At 30.7% G+C, this 16,762-nt stretch overlaps 1 protein-coding gene across 1 annotated transcript in view; it reads right to left on the bottom strand.

Annotated features, from left to right (window-relative positions):
• LOC142331990 (ankyrin repeat and SAM domain-containing protein 1A-like) overlaps positions 1-16,762 on the bottom strand; it is a 313,191-nt gene that overhangs the window by 247,235 nt on the left and 49,194 nt on the right. Inside the window, exons 2-3 of the mRNA XM_075378041.1 lie at positions 6,895-6,975; positions 1,873-2,029 (exon numbers count right to left, since the gene is read on the bottom strand). Of these exons, the coding sequence (XP_075234156.1) occupies positions 1,873-2,029; positions 6,895-6,975 (238 nt within the window). The remainder of the gene's footprint in view (positions 1-1,872; positions 2,030-6,894; positions 6,976-16,762) is intronic.

The following is a 16,762-nucleotide window of genomic DNA, read 5'->3' on the forward strand; positions in this document are numbered from 1 at the left end:
CACGACGATCAACTTTTCTGGTGTTAGCACTTTCGATCGACCATTTTTGGCTGCATCTGCCACGTCAAGTTTCCTGTCTCTTGGAACTTGTCGTACAGCCGCTTGATGGACAATTTGTTTGATCCATCCATACCATACTTTTCTGTGAAACGACTCTGGGTCTGGCATAACTGGCACATTTAATGTATCAAGAGACAATGAATATTCTCTGTTGCATTGCGTAACCTCAAATAAACCAGCAACAAAAGAAGGAAACATTTTTCCATTATGTTGGGTCGCTGTTTGAACACTATGTACTTCAATCTCTTCAAATACCATTCATATTATCACTGTTAATAATATTGTATTATATAAAGAAATTTTTCCGGTGCAGCATATAGATGATTCATGGGAAAACACATTCTATTACCCCTCCCTCAAACCATAAATAAGTTAATATTTTGATTTTTGTCAAAAATTAATGTTGTAAAATAAAAATAATCTTTTTCAAATTTTAAGAATATTTTACATTTTTTTTAAATTTATTCCAAATTAAAACAACTAACTAATTTATTGAAAAAATTGTAAAACTTATCGCAAAACATGTTTTAGGTTAGATGTACATAAGTTCGTTAAACTGCCAGTAAACGAACCCGGCTGGTCTAGTGGTTCTCGACATCCCAAATCAGTTGTTTAATAGTTGATTTTTGAAATCGAAGTTTTTCTGAAGTTCAAATCCTAGTAAAGGTTAGTTGCTTTTATTCGTTTTTAAATACTCGACATTGTATACCGGTGTACTTTAGCGGTTGAAATTCAATTAACTCCACGTCTCAGGAATGGTCGGCCTATAATATACATCATCCTCATCTTATTGTCCGCTATTTGAACAGATTGCAATGTACACATTAGGGAAAAAATTTCCCATAAACAAATAAAATTTCGCGACAAAATTTGAACAGAATTAAGTTAAGAAAATTTATGTAAAACTGAACATAAAGAAAAATTTAAGAAGTTCTGACAAAAACAAAACAGACAGAGACGTGCCAGAAGAATACTAGAAGAGTAAAATGAAAAAAACAATTTTAGCCTTAAAGTAAAAATCAGGACGGAATTTATCGCAAGCTATAACTCGAAAAAGAAACGTTTCCTGACTGATGTTTATATATTTTTACTGAAATAACTTTTTGTTTCCTTGTGAGATACCTGAAAATCTGAATTAGATCTGACTGTCTTATAATTATGCTATTAACATTCCAATACCGTGTAATGATGTCGACAAACAATTGTAAAATTTACACGAGTGCGCGTGCACACACATAGACAAATATTCATCGAATTTAAAACTTCCGCAATTTACAATATTTAATTACAAATGAAATTAACAACAGACATTAAACATTCAGAAATTTTTTTTTATTAGTTTTTTTAATTCGAAATCTACGACCAATCTTAGTAATGGTCGATTTTAATTAGCTACCGACTTTAAAGAGAAAAAGCCGAAATTTAAAGAATAATTATTAAAAAAAAAAGAAAGATTACTAATGGTGATAGGAGAAATTATATTTTTGCAGCTTGTAAAACAAGAAATCAATACCGATCGGAAATACGAACCCCCCCATTATCTTCATGATGATAAGCAAGAATTTTCCTTCAACTACAGTTAATTTTCATTAGATTACGTTGCCGTTTCCAGGCGCTGATGACAATGTTTTGTGGTGCGCCCAGAAAAAAAACCCGTTTTAGTATTATACGTTAAATATATTCGTACTTGATCTAAAAAAAACTAAAAACTAAACGACTAAGCCAATAAATTCGGTCGAATGTAAAAGAAAAATTACAATCAGACAATAAAAAATATACTATTTCAACAAAAAAAAATCAAAATTTACTTACAGTTAAATTAACGTTAGGAACAGATGGTCCATGGCAAAGTAACAGTCTTACGATATCAACATTTCCAGTCCATGCGGCCAAATGTAAAGGTGATGAGCCCTTTACATCAACAATATTAGTGGAAGCTTCGTGTGTTAAAAGTAGTTCAACAATATCCCTGTAAAATAAATTAAAAATTACAATAATAATTATCATCATTATTATATGATTAAAAAAAATCTGATGTGGATACCACATGACTTCCTTCTACGCCAATTAAATTACACTTTTTTTTTAATGTAAAGTAGATAAAGTTTTATTTCATTAATAACTTCTGATATTTCTTTATATATTTGTTTTTATCGTTATTATTGAACTATTATTTATAGTAATTTTTTTTGTTACAATCAAAGGTTAATAAATATTAATGAATCAATATATTTAAATTAAAACAAAGAAGGAGAAGAAGTCGGATTTCAACCGATGTGCTTTCCTGTACAAGATCCGAATACTTCATTAATTAAAATTGGCTGTAACTCTGGGACCTATGACAATAAGTACCATTTATAAAATATCATTGAAATGCTCTCAATGAGAGCTTATTACTGCAATTAAGAAAAAATCCAAAATCCAAATTTTTTGGATTTTAGGCTTTTTTGGACACTTTGGTTCAGTCGATTGCGATCAAAAGGGGAGGTGCAAAACTAGATGTTACAACAGTCCTAAATCCAAAATTTCTACATCCTACGGCTAATCGTTTTTGAGTAATGCGAGATACATACGTACGTATGTAGACGTCACGCCGAAATTAGTAAAAATGGATTCAGGGATGGTGAAAATAAATATTTCCGTTGAAATCTGAAAAACGAAATTTTTCGTGATTACAATACTTCCTTTACTTCATACAAGGAAGTAAAAAAGACAATTGAAATCGTTTTTATGTTGTTTTTTTTTTTTTGTCAGTGATTGTCGCCTTTCTTTGGTACATTTATACTCTTCCTTTCTCTATGAAAACTTACGATTCTCGAATCACTTTTCTAAAAGTATCTCTGTCTTTACACAGATCCTTAGAAATGTTTCTTTAATATGTTTTTATCTCTTTCCCCAAGATGTTACTGAAATCATGATGTAATCAGATAGGTGATTGGTTAAAATCATAAGTAACAATTTAGATTTGCTTAAATTAAAACAATTTAAAAAAAAAATTGAATGCACTTTAATATTTTAAATATTATTATAACATTTAAAAGTTAAAATTAGAGATTAATCAAAAAATATGAAAATTGAAAGGTCGACTTCAGGATCGTCGACTGGTTGAAATCGTTTACTTAATAAAAAATTAGTAAATCTTATTGGTTAATTCCATTTTATTGATTTAAAATTTTCCCAATTTCATAACATACTTATAAAATTTAAAAAATTAACCGCATGTATACCGACTAGAACGGTATTATATCAGTCAAGACCAAGCCTCCGGGTCACCAGTATTCCAAAGTAACAAAGTTACTTTAAGAATTTTTAATAAAAGTTTTTTATAAAAATTTAAAAAAAGTTTTAATAAAAGTTTTTATTTTAAATATAAATTCAGAAATTATTATTTTTTTCTAAATAAAAAATATAGGCTTAATATACATTTTTATTGTAAATTTTCCGATTATTTCTTTTTCTTTACGTTCCGACCACTACGGATTACGTTTACATAGTTTTGACTTACTTTTCCTTTCCCAAAAGTTCTCATTTTTTTGCTCTGTTTTTAGCGATTTATGTATAATTCTTATTCTATGAGTTTAATTTTTATTTGATTGAGTTTCCTGTTTTTCTATGTCAGTGACTGTCGCCTTTCTTCCGTCCATCTATTCAGGTTTAACCCTTCTTTTTCTTTCTCTCTGAAAACTTACCATTCTCGAATCACTTTTATAAATTTATGTCTTTACATAGATCCTTAGAAATGTTTAATGTTTTTAGATTTGTTTCTATTTCTTTAAACCGGTTGGTCTTTGTAGCTCTGTTTATGAAGAAATTAAATATTTGTTTTGTCAATCTTCGGTTGTTAATTCTACATAAATACCTATAAAATTGTAATCTTCTTTTCTGGATTAAGACCCCCATTTTTTCTGTATATTTCTAAATTTCTTTTCCACTTTTCAATTTTTAATTTCAACTTTATATTTTGGTCCGTAAATTTTCTTTAAGATTCTTTTTTCTACTTTTGTTATTCTGAAAAAATAACTGCAGACATTCTGCTCCGTACAGTGCTTCTACTAGGACTATAGTTTTATACTATCTCAATTTAGAGTTTTGGATTTTTTACTGTAAATGTTCTTCATGATATAACAACATATAGTTTCCATTTTTCATACTCTATTCTTCATCTCATTTTTTTAAAATTATATTCAGTGTTACGATTTCTCCCACATATTTAAATTTTGAACTCTACTTATTTCTTTTTTGTCGGAAATTTTAAAGGTTTGAGTTGTGTCTTTGTTATTGGAAAACCAGTTAGTTTTTTTATAAGAAATTTGAAGACCAATTTCGCTTACACGTTCCCTTAGTTTTTGAATTTTAATTTTAGCCTCGTTTATATTTCTTGCGAAAATTGCAATACCAGAATGTTTATATTAATTTATAAGGATAAAATTAAAAAAGAAAATTATTACAAAAAATCTAAAAAGAATTCTCAGCATTCCGTTTTTCATCATTTTAATATACCATTACATTATTACGTAATAAAATAGTAATATAAAATAAGTAAAATTACGCTGAGAACCTTCAACCTTGTATCTGTTTGAGAGTTAAGTGATGTGATAACACAACATAAAATTTAAAGGAAAATTAAAGATATAAGGATTTTCTTATTTTCTTAACATCGCTTCAGGTGGATCTTTAGTTTTCGAAGATTACTAAGCAACATGTTGTAGTGTATATTTAAAGTGCTGCAAAAAACCCACCGGTTTGATCTAGTGGTGAACGCGTCTTCCCAAATCAGCTGATTTGAACGTCGAGAGTTCCAGGGTTCAAGTCCTAGTAAAGGCAGTTATTTTTACACGGATTTGAATACTAGATCGTGGATATCGGTGTTCTTTAGTGGTTGAGTTTCAATTAACCACACATCTCAAGAATGATCGACCTGAAACGGTACAAGACTAAACTTCATTTACACTCATCCATATCATTCTCATTCATCCTCTGAAGTATTATCTGAACGGTAATTCCCGGAAGCTAGACCACAGTACACATAGTAATTCCCTTAGCAACAGTGTTGCTAACAGACCACCATCTGGAAAATTCCCTTCTTTCTTCCACTAATTGTTGGTAGACTAAGTATCGCCCATTTTTTAACTGAATAATTATTTTGAAAGCTGATAATAGTGGATCATCTATCTGTGTTGTCTGTGTTCACCATGTGCGAACTGAAATATAAATAATCTTTTTCATATGAAAAAATAAACGTACCGGGTAAAAATCTGTAACTCATAAATGAGAATTTCACTGAGGCTTTTGTCGCCTCTACTAATGCGTCCTGTTCGATGGGACTGACGTATTTGTTCCATATAAATACGATGGTCAAAACGATTAAGCTGTGAAAGAAACTCTCCTCTACAAATCGGATTATTTATCGTTGTTCATTCATATAATGCGAGCAACAAGATGGCAGGGTCAAGGAAACAACAAAAATAGCTGATCTAATATTAACAATCATCAAAATAATTTTTTGATAATGGCCTAACATTTAGGTTATCAACAACTGACTCTGAATACATTAGGCTACGTTAACACTGGAAGGGAAAAAGGAATTTTCAAATGTCTGAACGGGAAAAATTACCCCATTATAGTATTTTCATTCTATAACAATGTATACACTATGGCAGATATTATTTATTTTAACGGATTATGATATAAAATGAAATAAAACAATTTAAAAGAACATCAATTATCCGAATTTCGTTATAAAAAAATTCAATAGGATAATTGTACAGTAACTTCGTGTTGGATAGAACGGGTATTTTTTTTGTCTTCAGTCATTTGACTGGTTTGATGCAGCTCTCCAAGATTCCCTATCTAGTGCTAGTCGTTCCATTTCAGTATACCCTCTACATCCTACATCCCTAACAATTTGTTTTACATATTCCAAACGTGGCCTGCCTACACAATTTTTTCCTTCTACCTGTCCTTCCAATATTAAAGCGGCTATTTCAGGACGCCTTAGTATGTGGCCTACAAGTCTGTCTCTTCTTTTAACTATATTTTTCCAAATGCTTCTTTCTTCATCTATTTGTCGCAATACCTCTTCATTTGTCACTTTATCCACCCATCTGATTTTTAACATTCTCCTATAGCACCGCATTTCAAAAGCTTCTAATCTTTTCTTCTCAGATACTCCGATCGTCCAAGTTTCACTTCCATATAAAGCGACACTCCAAACATATACTTTCAAAAATATTTTCCTGACATTTAAATTAATTTTTGATGTAAACAAATTAACGGGTATGAAACCCAAAACGCCCTTGTGGTTTCCAGTTCTGAACGACAAGGGCGTACAGGATTAGGCAGCAAATACCGTGTTTTTGGACCTAAAAAAAATAAATGATTTTTTTTAGAGTGTACCATTACTACGGTGTGTAGTATTTTATTGTTACCCAAAATTGTATACAGGACGTAAGTACATCTTCTTATACTATTAAAACTGTCAAAAATTTATTATCCAACACTGATCTCTTCAGCGGAAGAGCATATCGGCTATCCGGAAGAGAGAGTCGATGTGTCCCAGTGAAGTTGGGGAGACCGCGCTGGGAAAACCCAAGAAGGGGGGTAGCTAGAGTGAGCAGAGACTGCTGCCACGACACTCCGAGGTGACTGTGTTTTGCTTACCGGCGAGGACCGGTTGCTTTTGGGGTGTTATCCCAAGGCAACCGGCAAAGAATGAAAAAAAAAAAAACACTGATCTTTGAACATCCGAATTCTCCAATTCCCCCTTACTGATTTGGAAAATTGATGCTCTAAAATATGAAAATATGATATGAAAAAAAAAATTTGTGTACTCACTTGTGCCCATTTAACGCAGCATGATGCAGCGCTGAATAACCGCTAGGATCTTGAACATTGGCACCAGGTCCTCGTCTTAAACTGAAAAACAAATTCATAAATAAATACCAAAAATGATGTATGCTACATTATTACATAAAACTATAAAATATTTTATTATTAAAAGCGTTAAACTGCATCAATTTAATCTTCTTTCTTTTCTTGTTTAGCCTCCGGGAATTACCTTCAGATATTACTTCAGAGGATTAATGAGGATTACATGTATGAAGTTAAATGAAGTGTAATCTTGTACAGTTTCAGTTCGACCATTCCTGAGATGTGTGGTTAATTGAAATCCAACCACCAAAGAATACCGGTATACACGATCTAGTATTCAAATCCGCATAAAAGTAACTGCCTTTACTAGGACTTGAACGTTAGAACTCGACTTCGAAATCAACTGATTTGGGAAGACGCGCTCACCACTAGACCAATCCGGTGGTGTATCAAATCAATCTAAACATCATTAATTTACTTTGGGGAGTTAATAATGTTTCTTTCTACAAAATTGTCAATAATAATAAAAAGACTTAATTTTGTTTAAATTTACAATATATTATACAAAGTTTTGATATGTTCTATAAAAACTATTGAATTTTTTACACTTTTATTTTGATTATTTTGATTAATTTTCTCAGTATTATATTCTTTATTAATTCGATTACAGTTTGTTTAGCGAGTGCTGACGTATGAGCGTAGTTGTCTTGATCTAGTAACAAAGACAGTTTCAGTTTTCAGGCAGGAATACAGACAGTAAACCTAAATATACCTTCCTTTTTTCCCTTTTAGCCTCCGGGAATTACTGTCAAGCATTACTTCAGAGGATGAATGAGGATGATATGTATGAGTGTAAGTGAAGTGTAGTCATGTACAGTCTCAGGTCGACCATTTCTGAGATGTGTGGTTAGTTGAAACCCAACCAGCAAACAGCACCGGTTCACACGATTTAGTATTCAAATCCGTATAAAAACTTAAATATATAATAGCAGTTAAGAATACAGGGCTCCATAATTTCGCTTTCGCCAAAGTTTTTATGGCTCTAATAAGTTACACTTCAGTAATTAATCATAAATCAACTTCAGTAAAACAGAGCTTGTCTTAGATCTATACCTAACTATGCATAATATTAGTTCTACATATTTAGCTGTAAAATATGATCGAGGATGGTGACATTATTCATGATTATTTTTATTTCTAAGCATCGTTACCATACGTTCAATGTAAAAAATTAACTACAAAATATGCAAATCAAACTTATTAAACAAAACATACCCTATAAATTATCTCATAAATCTTCACTCGTTTCATGTCAATAGAATTTAATCTATCTACGAATTAATAAAAAAAAAAAAAAAAATCATGACCATTTGCTAATAAAAATGTAAAACAATTAACTTATTAAACTTCAACGACGACAATTTAGACTCATTAAATTAACACATTAGGTAACATACAACGTATTTCCTTCTACGAAGGAAGTAAAAATTTGTTTTCAACAACAATAGTATACATGTGGCTTGAAGTTTAACACTGGAATAAAAACGAGTTCTTTGTAATTACTATGTTATGTTAGTCCTAATAACGTCAGGCTTTTTTTGTCCTATCTGTATATATTTAGTCATGCCAAGAATTAAAAAAAAAACATATTTATATTTAAATGAAATACATTTTTAAAATAAAAAATTATTATTTTTTTTAAATTATTTAATCTTTCTCGACAATTAGCAGGCATCCCCTCATATTTTAATTAATAATAACAGATTATTTCTGTTATATTCCTATACAGTAACCATATTTTATTATTTACATTGCAGAGTTGACATTTTAAATCAGAATTTATTTAAAACAGTAATACGCATTAAGTGTTTTTTTTTCTTATACAGTAATCTTACTCAAATAAAATTAAGTTGTTTTTTTTTTTTTTATTAATACAATGAATTACTGATAAGCCAGCACATGTTCTGTGACATAATACAGCTTATCATAACAATGTCGAATGAATAATTTTATCCTTACATGAAATAAATATTTTTATTGCGTCTACACATACAAACATACACACACACACACACACACACATACACACACACACACACACACACACACACACACACACACACACACACACACACATACACACACACACACACACACACACACATATATATATATATATATATATATATATATATATATATATATATATATATATATATATACATATATATATATATTAGTTATTTAAACTAATCAACTTATTTAAATACAACGTCAAAACAAATTTATTCACATTGATTAAATTATCACATAATTTTCAATGACTTATAACGATCTTTTTTTCCTGTTCAGGCCCGGGAATCACCGTCAGGTATTACTTCAGAGGATGAATGAGGAAGATATGTATAAGTGTAAGCGAAGTGTAGTCTTGTACAGTCTCAGGCCGACCATTTCTGAGATGTGTAGTTAATTGAAACCCAACCACTAAAGAACACCGTCATCCACGATCTAGTATTCAAATCTGTATAAAAATCCTTTAGTAGGATTTGAACCTTAGAACTTTCGACTTTGAAATCGGCTGATTTGCGATGACGAATTCACCACTAGACCAACCCGGTGGGTCGAATCATATACCCTGAGATTTAAGACGGTAACGCATCTCGTGAGCAACTATTTTTTAAACTATCTATTATTAAGTTTAATGAAGAAAGAAACGTGAAACCACTTCACTCCTTACTTTCTTTTTAAACCTGGCGTGGGATGTATGTTATTTTTGTTAAGTTGAGTTAAGTTTTTTCCCGAAATTATTCGTAAAATTTGTCAAGTCATTGCTCTTAAACAATATAAAGTTGTTGATTTAAAATTATTATATTTTATCAAAAAACAAAAAAAAGTCAATTCCTAATTTTGAAAAGATAACAAATAATCGATGGACATTATTATCACGTGCTGTGTAGTGGCAATAAATTCTTCGAAAGTTACAATTCAATGTACTACCAGCAACTTCCACAAAATTAGTTTAACAGACAAGCAATTACATTTCTGTGGCCTTCTGAAATAAATAGGCAGAGATACCGGATGGATTATGTTTTCATGTTTACCTAAGATCTGCTTCACCTTCCTTGGCCTATAAACATAAAAAATAATTCTAGAGAATAATTCGAGGGTTATTCTGTAGGTCCCCGACAACCTCATCGCTCCAAAGAAAATTTTCAAAGAACTCTGGTTAATCATCGCGCCATGCAAACATTACGTTAAAATGTAAAACATTCATGTTACTCATCTTATGAAAAAATAAATAAATAAAACTCTTGCGCAAGAAGACCGACATTCTGTTATTTTATTTTGTACAATATTTTTTGTATAATTTTAATTTATTTAATATTAAAATATACTTTCTATTGAAAAGAAAATTAAATTATTATAATTGTAATTTGATGTAACAATTAAAAATAAAGAGTAGACCTTAAATAAAAATATCACGTTTAAACTCACTGACCACTGTAACTCACTGCATAAACGCGTATGAAAAATACATCAAACAAAGTCAACATAACCTTAAATTAAGGTTATTTTATCTATTTTCGACATTAAATTAAGTTTAACTGAAGAAAGAATCAATCAATCATCATAAAATTTTCACATGCACAACTTCAGATACACTACTACAACATATATAAATTTAACTGAAATTGATTATGTAGTTCTGGAGATTTTCGAAACACAAATTTAATACATAGGCCTATATGTATAAGGAAATTACATTTTAAGCGAATGGTATTTTCGTACTCATACCTCAAAACGTAATGGAAAATCAATTTCAGTTCCCCACTCACCCTACCCCCCACCCAACCAGCGTCCGACAAAACATAATAATACCGTACTTTACTTCGAAAAGTCGGTAAAAAAAACTGCAGATTTAATTCCCCCAAAAAATAGCATAAGAGCAACGTATAAATTTTTACTAATCTTCTCTTCTTTTTTTTTGTTACCAATTATATAAAATATAATGCAAGAAATAGTACACAAAAGAAAAAAAAAAATTAAATTATATAAAAACTAATAAAGTCAAACAAATATACGCTAAGGTTACACAAGGTTTGGCCTAACATTTTACGCTTTTTTAAGTATAAACACGCATATACACATTGACGATAAACTGGTCTTGCTAATCCAACAAAACTTTAGTACGTTTACACTTAAAAACGTAAAACCTTTAGACAAAATCATAAAAACTTAGCCAAGATTTTGTTTTAACTTTATTAATGATTATCTAAATTTCATTCTTTTCTCTTGTAAATTTTTTTAAATTGTGTTTTATACGGAAGGATTTTTCTTTTTTTTTTAACAGCCAAACAAATTTAATTTTTACTTATTTATTAACCGGTCATAAATCTTGTTTAAATATTTATCTTGAAGATACGATAAATGCTCCAAAAGTAGGATGAAGTATTCAATTTAAAAGAAAGAAAAATAAATTGTAGAAGTTCCCAAACGGTTGGTTTTATTAATAGATGAAGTATAAGATATTCAACAATTATTTGTAAACTAGAAAACATTCTAAACAGAATTACTGAATAAAAATAAACGTTAGAAAAACTAAGGTAAAAAAGAAACAAAATGTCAAAGAAAATCTGTAATAAAAAGGAAAATTTTAACAAGTAAAACAGTATAGATACTTTCGAACCATGTTAATATAAAATTGCAAAAAGAAAACGAAATAACAACAGCAATAGGTAAGGAATCATTTAAAGAAAGAAACAACTATAAGATGGAGTTAAAAATTTGAAGCATCAAGTAAACAACTTGTTATATCTTGAGTGTGCTTCTGTACGAATGTAAAACACATTCGCTAAGAAAAAGGAAGGGCATTTCAAATGTGAGAATGCAGGAGAATGGAGAATATTAAACGGGTAAACTAAGTCAAAAATAATCAATTGATGAAAAGATTTAACGAGAAGCAAAAATAGTGTTATCAGTAAATAATTAAAAAAAAAAGGTTGGAGTGCAAAGGAAATGGGAGGTATAAAGGATTTTTTTACCTAGTTTAATTTGGAATAGAGGAAAATGTAGACGAAGAAAAGGCAAAGGACCTGCCTAAGAACAGTAATCATAATAATGATGATATATTAAAAAAAAATATTTCAGTGTAGATAAAACGGAAATTATAAAGAAAGTAACCGAGTAAAACAAAATTAAAATAACATAAAGTGTAAATAAAATAGTAATAAAACGAAAATCGATCACTAAAATTTATGAAATCGATATATAGTAATCGACAATAATCATAAAAATTATAAGAGAATGCCTATCAGTATAATGAGTTACTATTGCAAAGTACACATTGGCAAGCTAATAAATAAAATTGACATAATTACATTTAAAACAGAAAAATGAGGAGATTACGGAAAAAACTAGAAAAAGATTTCTACTTTGACGGCGAATGTAGCTAGAATATTAAAGGAGAAAAAGCAGACAAATAAAATGAAGAATCAAAATTCATAAAAGCCTAAAACTAAAAAAAAGGCCGAAAATCATTTTATAATGATCATGGTTTTATCATGATCATGTCAAAAATGGGGTATCGGGTTTTTTGGCAAATCATTACGTTTTAGGGTCTAACTAGTTTATCCAAAAAAAAAAATTAAAAAAAAATGTATGTACGTATGTGTGTCGCACTGCTATTGGATTTATATCTCACGATTGACAAAACCGTTTTTTTTCAAATTTGGTTCAAATATTTCTACGTATGGGAAATTGATCATATTATTTTTTTTTTCTAAATTCGTTAAAAAAGGATGAGGGGATATCGGGAAAAAATTAGTTTCGATTTTCTTCAAAGAGACTTTAGAGAAAACTTTATTAAAGAAATTTTTTAGCTAAAATGAACATACGAGTATAAATAACCCAATAATCTTTCTTTTTCAAAAATTAATCCCCACATCTTAAAACTGAAATATTTGGGTTTTTTTTGTTCTTTTTATCTATCTACCTTGTATTTAAATATTTTTCAACAACTTTTTTTTAGTTTATACTTCACATGTAGACCTATGTCTACAATTTTTTAAAATTATAGACCCCAGTTCTAAAGTGCAGAAATGTTTTTTTTTTAAATTATCTTTTTCTTATTTTAGCCTTTATTGGAGAGGGTGTTATATGAGAAAACTTTACTTAAGCGAATTTTTAAGCTAAAACGATATGAATTCTTTTAGAAAACTTTTTCTTAAAATTTATTCCCTACCTCTAATATATATATATATATATTCTATTTCTTTTATTTTTTCCACTAATACGTTTAATTTTTATTAAAAAAACAAAAAAAAAAACAGTTATTATAATTAAAGTAGCTATGGTACCTATCTATATTATATTCCGGACACAAAATGAGAAGAAATTTTTCCTTCCTTGTACTTGTACTTTTCCTTAAAAAATTTAGGTTTTCAGATTTCATATTCATTTTGACCATCCATTGATGGTCCAATATTGGTCCATTGATGGTCATCCAATATTCATTTTGACCATCCTTGAATCCATTTTGACTAGTTTCGTCGTGACGTCTGTACGTACTTATGTATCTCGCTAACTCAAAAACGATTAGCCGTAGGATGTTGAAATTTTGGATTTAGGACTGTTGTAACATCTAGTTGTGCATCTCTTCTTTTGATTGCAATCGACTGATCTAAAGTGTCCAAAAAGCCCAAAATCCACAAAAAAAATTGAATTTTGCATTTTTTCTTAACTGCAGTAATAAACGCTCATTGAGATATTTTCAAAGACATAAGTGGTACTTATTTTCATTGGTTCCAGAGTTAGCCAAAAAAATTTTCATTAATGAAATATTTGGATCGTACAAGAGGAAGGCATATCGGTTCAAATCCGGCTTCACTCCTTTTTTTCTTTAACTTTTTTTTTAAATTTAAATATATTGATTTATTAACAATTATTAACCTTTGATTGTAAAAAAATTACGATGAATAATAATTCAATAATAACAAAAAAAGAAAAGAAAAAATATTAAAAGTTATTAATGAAATAAAATTGAATGTACTTTTCATTTTAAAAAATGTGTATATGTAATTTAATAGGTGTACAAGGAAGTCATGTGGTGTCCACATCAATTTTTTTTCATGACTTTCATAAAAAGTGTACTTTCCCGTGCAGCGCTATAGCAGAGCTACAATGGAAAGTATTGTAATCTTAACGTTTTGACACCTAAAGAGCCCAAAAAACCGGATGGAAATTTTCCGGATGATAGTATGTTCGGTGTGTCACCTTATATCTCCAGAACCACTGGACCGATTTTGACCAAACCTGGTCAGTCTACTTCTGCATATAAGGCGTTGACGCGATTAAATTGTCAACTTCAAAGATCAAGGGGGTATTTACTAACTTTATTTTTGGAAATTTACTTTTAGGCTTACATTTACTTTTTTTAATTAGGTACATTTGTTAAAAATTAAAAAATAATATTTGCAAAAATCAATTTTTTCAAAATCACACCCACAACCCAAACAGTAGTGATTAAGTGGGTGGGGGTACGGGGTTTGTCTCCGGCTCCTGCGCAGACCGGAATGAGGTTGCGTTCCCCTTGTTAGGTGACCTAAATTGGTCGACTTAACTGGGTGTAGGTCTGATGAATTTATATGTTGCATAAAACATAATTTTGATTGGTACGAGTGTAGTACTGGATTTAACTTTAAACTTGTTCGTTTTCTGAGGCATTCACAGTCACGAACGGTGTTGTCAAACCTCTACTAGACGCGGTGTTCGTACTTCCGCGGTTTCAGTCAGTTAGTTTGAGGGAATCATGTTAGGCTGGATGTAAAGATATCCATTTGAGGCCTACGTGAAGCCAAAATTTGATTTGTATTTTGCTGATGCAAATGTCTGCCGAGGCATTTACATCGGTCGCATCCCGACCGAGGCGTGGCTGTTGATTGTGAGATGTAATCAGTTAAGAAGGTCTAAAGACGACCTCCGGTAAAGCCCCTCAGGGCTCGGAACGAAGGTGGTGGTGTGGCGACCGGTAACGTCACAACGTCTTCCCCCTACGGGGTTGGGATAGTTAAGTGGGTATACTGCATCAATAGTACCTTCTAACACTACAAGGAACGCTAGTGTAGCACTGATGAACAGGTGTTTAAAAAAAAAATATTATATTTAAATAAAATGATAAATATTTTAATTTAAGTTGTATGTAAGCCGCGTGACGGGAAAGTATTACAACTGTATTGTCAGCTTTTTTATCATATTTTTAAATAATTCTCTTTTAAATTATTATTTTTTATTAGGGATCACGTCTTTATAAAAAAAATTTTCCTAGATTTTCCCCACAGAGAAATCCCTAAGATCAGAAAGTTTTTATTCAAAATTTGGGAATTTTGATGCTTAAATCTTATTTTAGTAATCATGATAATCAATAAAAAAGAGCCCCCTTGATAATTGGATCCCAAATTTAAAAAAAAAATTCATACAAGTTTTTTTTTTACTTTTTATCGATCACAACGTATATATTAAACAAATTTTGGTGAAAGAATCTTTTTAATATGGCAAAATCGGGCAAGAACATATAATGACTTTTTAAGGTTAATTTATTTTACAATTTCGTAGAATTTTTTACGATTTTATTTATTTTTTTTTATTACATATTTAAAAAAATTGTCATGTTTTATAATTATACTAGCTGTACCCGCCACGCTTCGCTGTGGCACATTATGGTTGCATGGATGAGAAATGAGAAACAAAACAAAGCATACGTTTCATAGAAGTTTAATTTTGCAATACTTGTGGATATACAATATTTTTTGTTTTTCTACTGTCTGCGTAGATATAAAGGCTATCTGGTTTGCCGACTCGGGAACACGCAAAATACAGTTGCCCATGTGAGAAGCAACCCGCATCTAAATCTAAACCACACAATTCTAAAGATTGACCTTGAGCTTTATCGATTGTGATTGCAAATGCCAATCAAATTGGGAATTGCAAACTTTTAAATTAAAATGGTGTATCGGTCGGGATTATGGGTATTCGAGGAATGAGGACATCTTCACCTTTGCAAGGCCCCGTTCCACTACGTTATTCATCAATTTCTTAACTGCAAGTCGCGTGACGTCGCAGAGTTTTGGTTGATTAATATTCCGCAACAGGATAATTGGCACACCTATTTTCAATTTTAATATGTGTGGTGGCATCCCTGGCAGATCAAGTGAGTTTAAATATTCCGTTGGATAATTAACTACTTCATCTGCTTCCACAACGGTGTCTATCGACTTATATGTAATTTCCTCACTTTGAATGCCGGATTGAATAACATTATTAAGTCGATAGACATCTTTATTCTTTGCGGCAAGGATAGCTCGTTTACTGAGCCGATCGTGATTTCTATGATTAATTTGAATATCAGGAAATACTTTATCGATCGGTTCTTCTTTCGATGTTACTAAATTACAAAAATTATCAGGAAATGATATTCGTCTAGACGCCTCATCGGCTGGCAGCTGTCCGTTTCCAATGTCCAGTAACTGTCGTGAGAATACCTCAGCTGATGGATCATTCTGCAACTGGACACGCATATTCGTAGTCAACTGCAATGTACGTACGTGTCGCCACAGTGTTGAATATTTCAGGCAAGCATTTATTTCGTCTGCTGGTGTCGATCGAGAAATTACAGGCAATGCTTGCCTAAAATCTCCTGCGAGCAATATCAAAGCATTCCCAAACGGTTGAAGGTTTCCACGCAAATCTCGTAACGATCGATCAAGAGCTTTTAAGCGATTTTTTTATGTGCCATCGTGCATTCATCCCAAACAATGAGTTTACATTTTTGTAATAC

Source organism: Lycorma delicatula, chromosome 11, assembly GCF_047948215.1.
Source record: "Lycorma delicatula isolate Av1 chromosome 11, ASM4794821v1, whole genome shotgun sequence".
In the NCBI taxonomy this organism is placed as follows: Eukaryota; Metazoa; Arthropoda; class Insecta; order Hemiptera; family Fulgoridae; genus Lycorma; species Lycorma delicatula.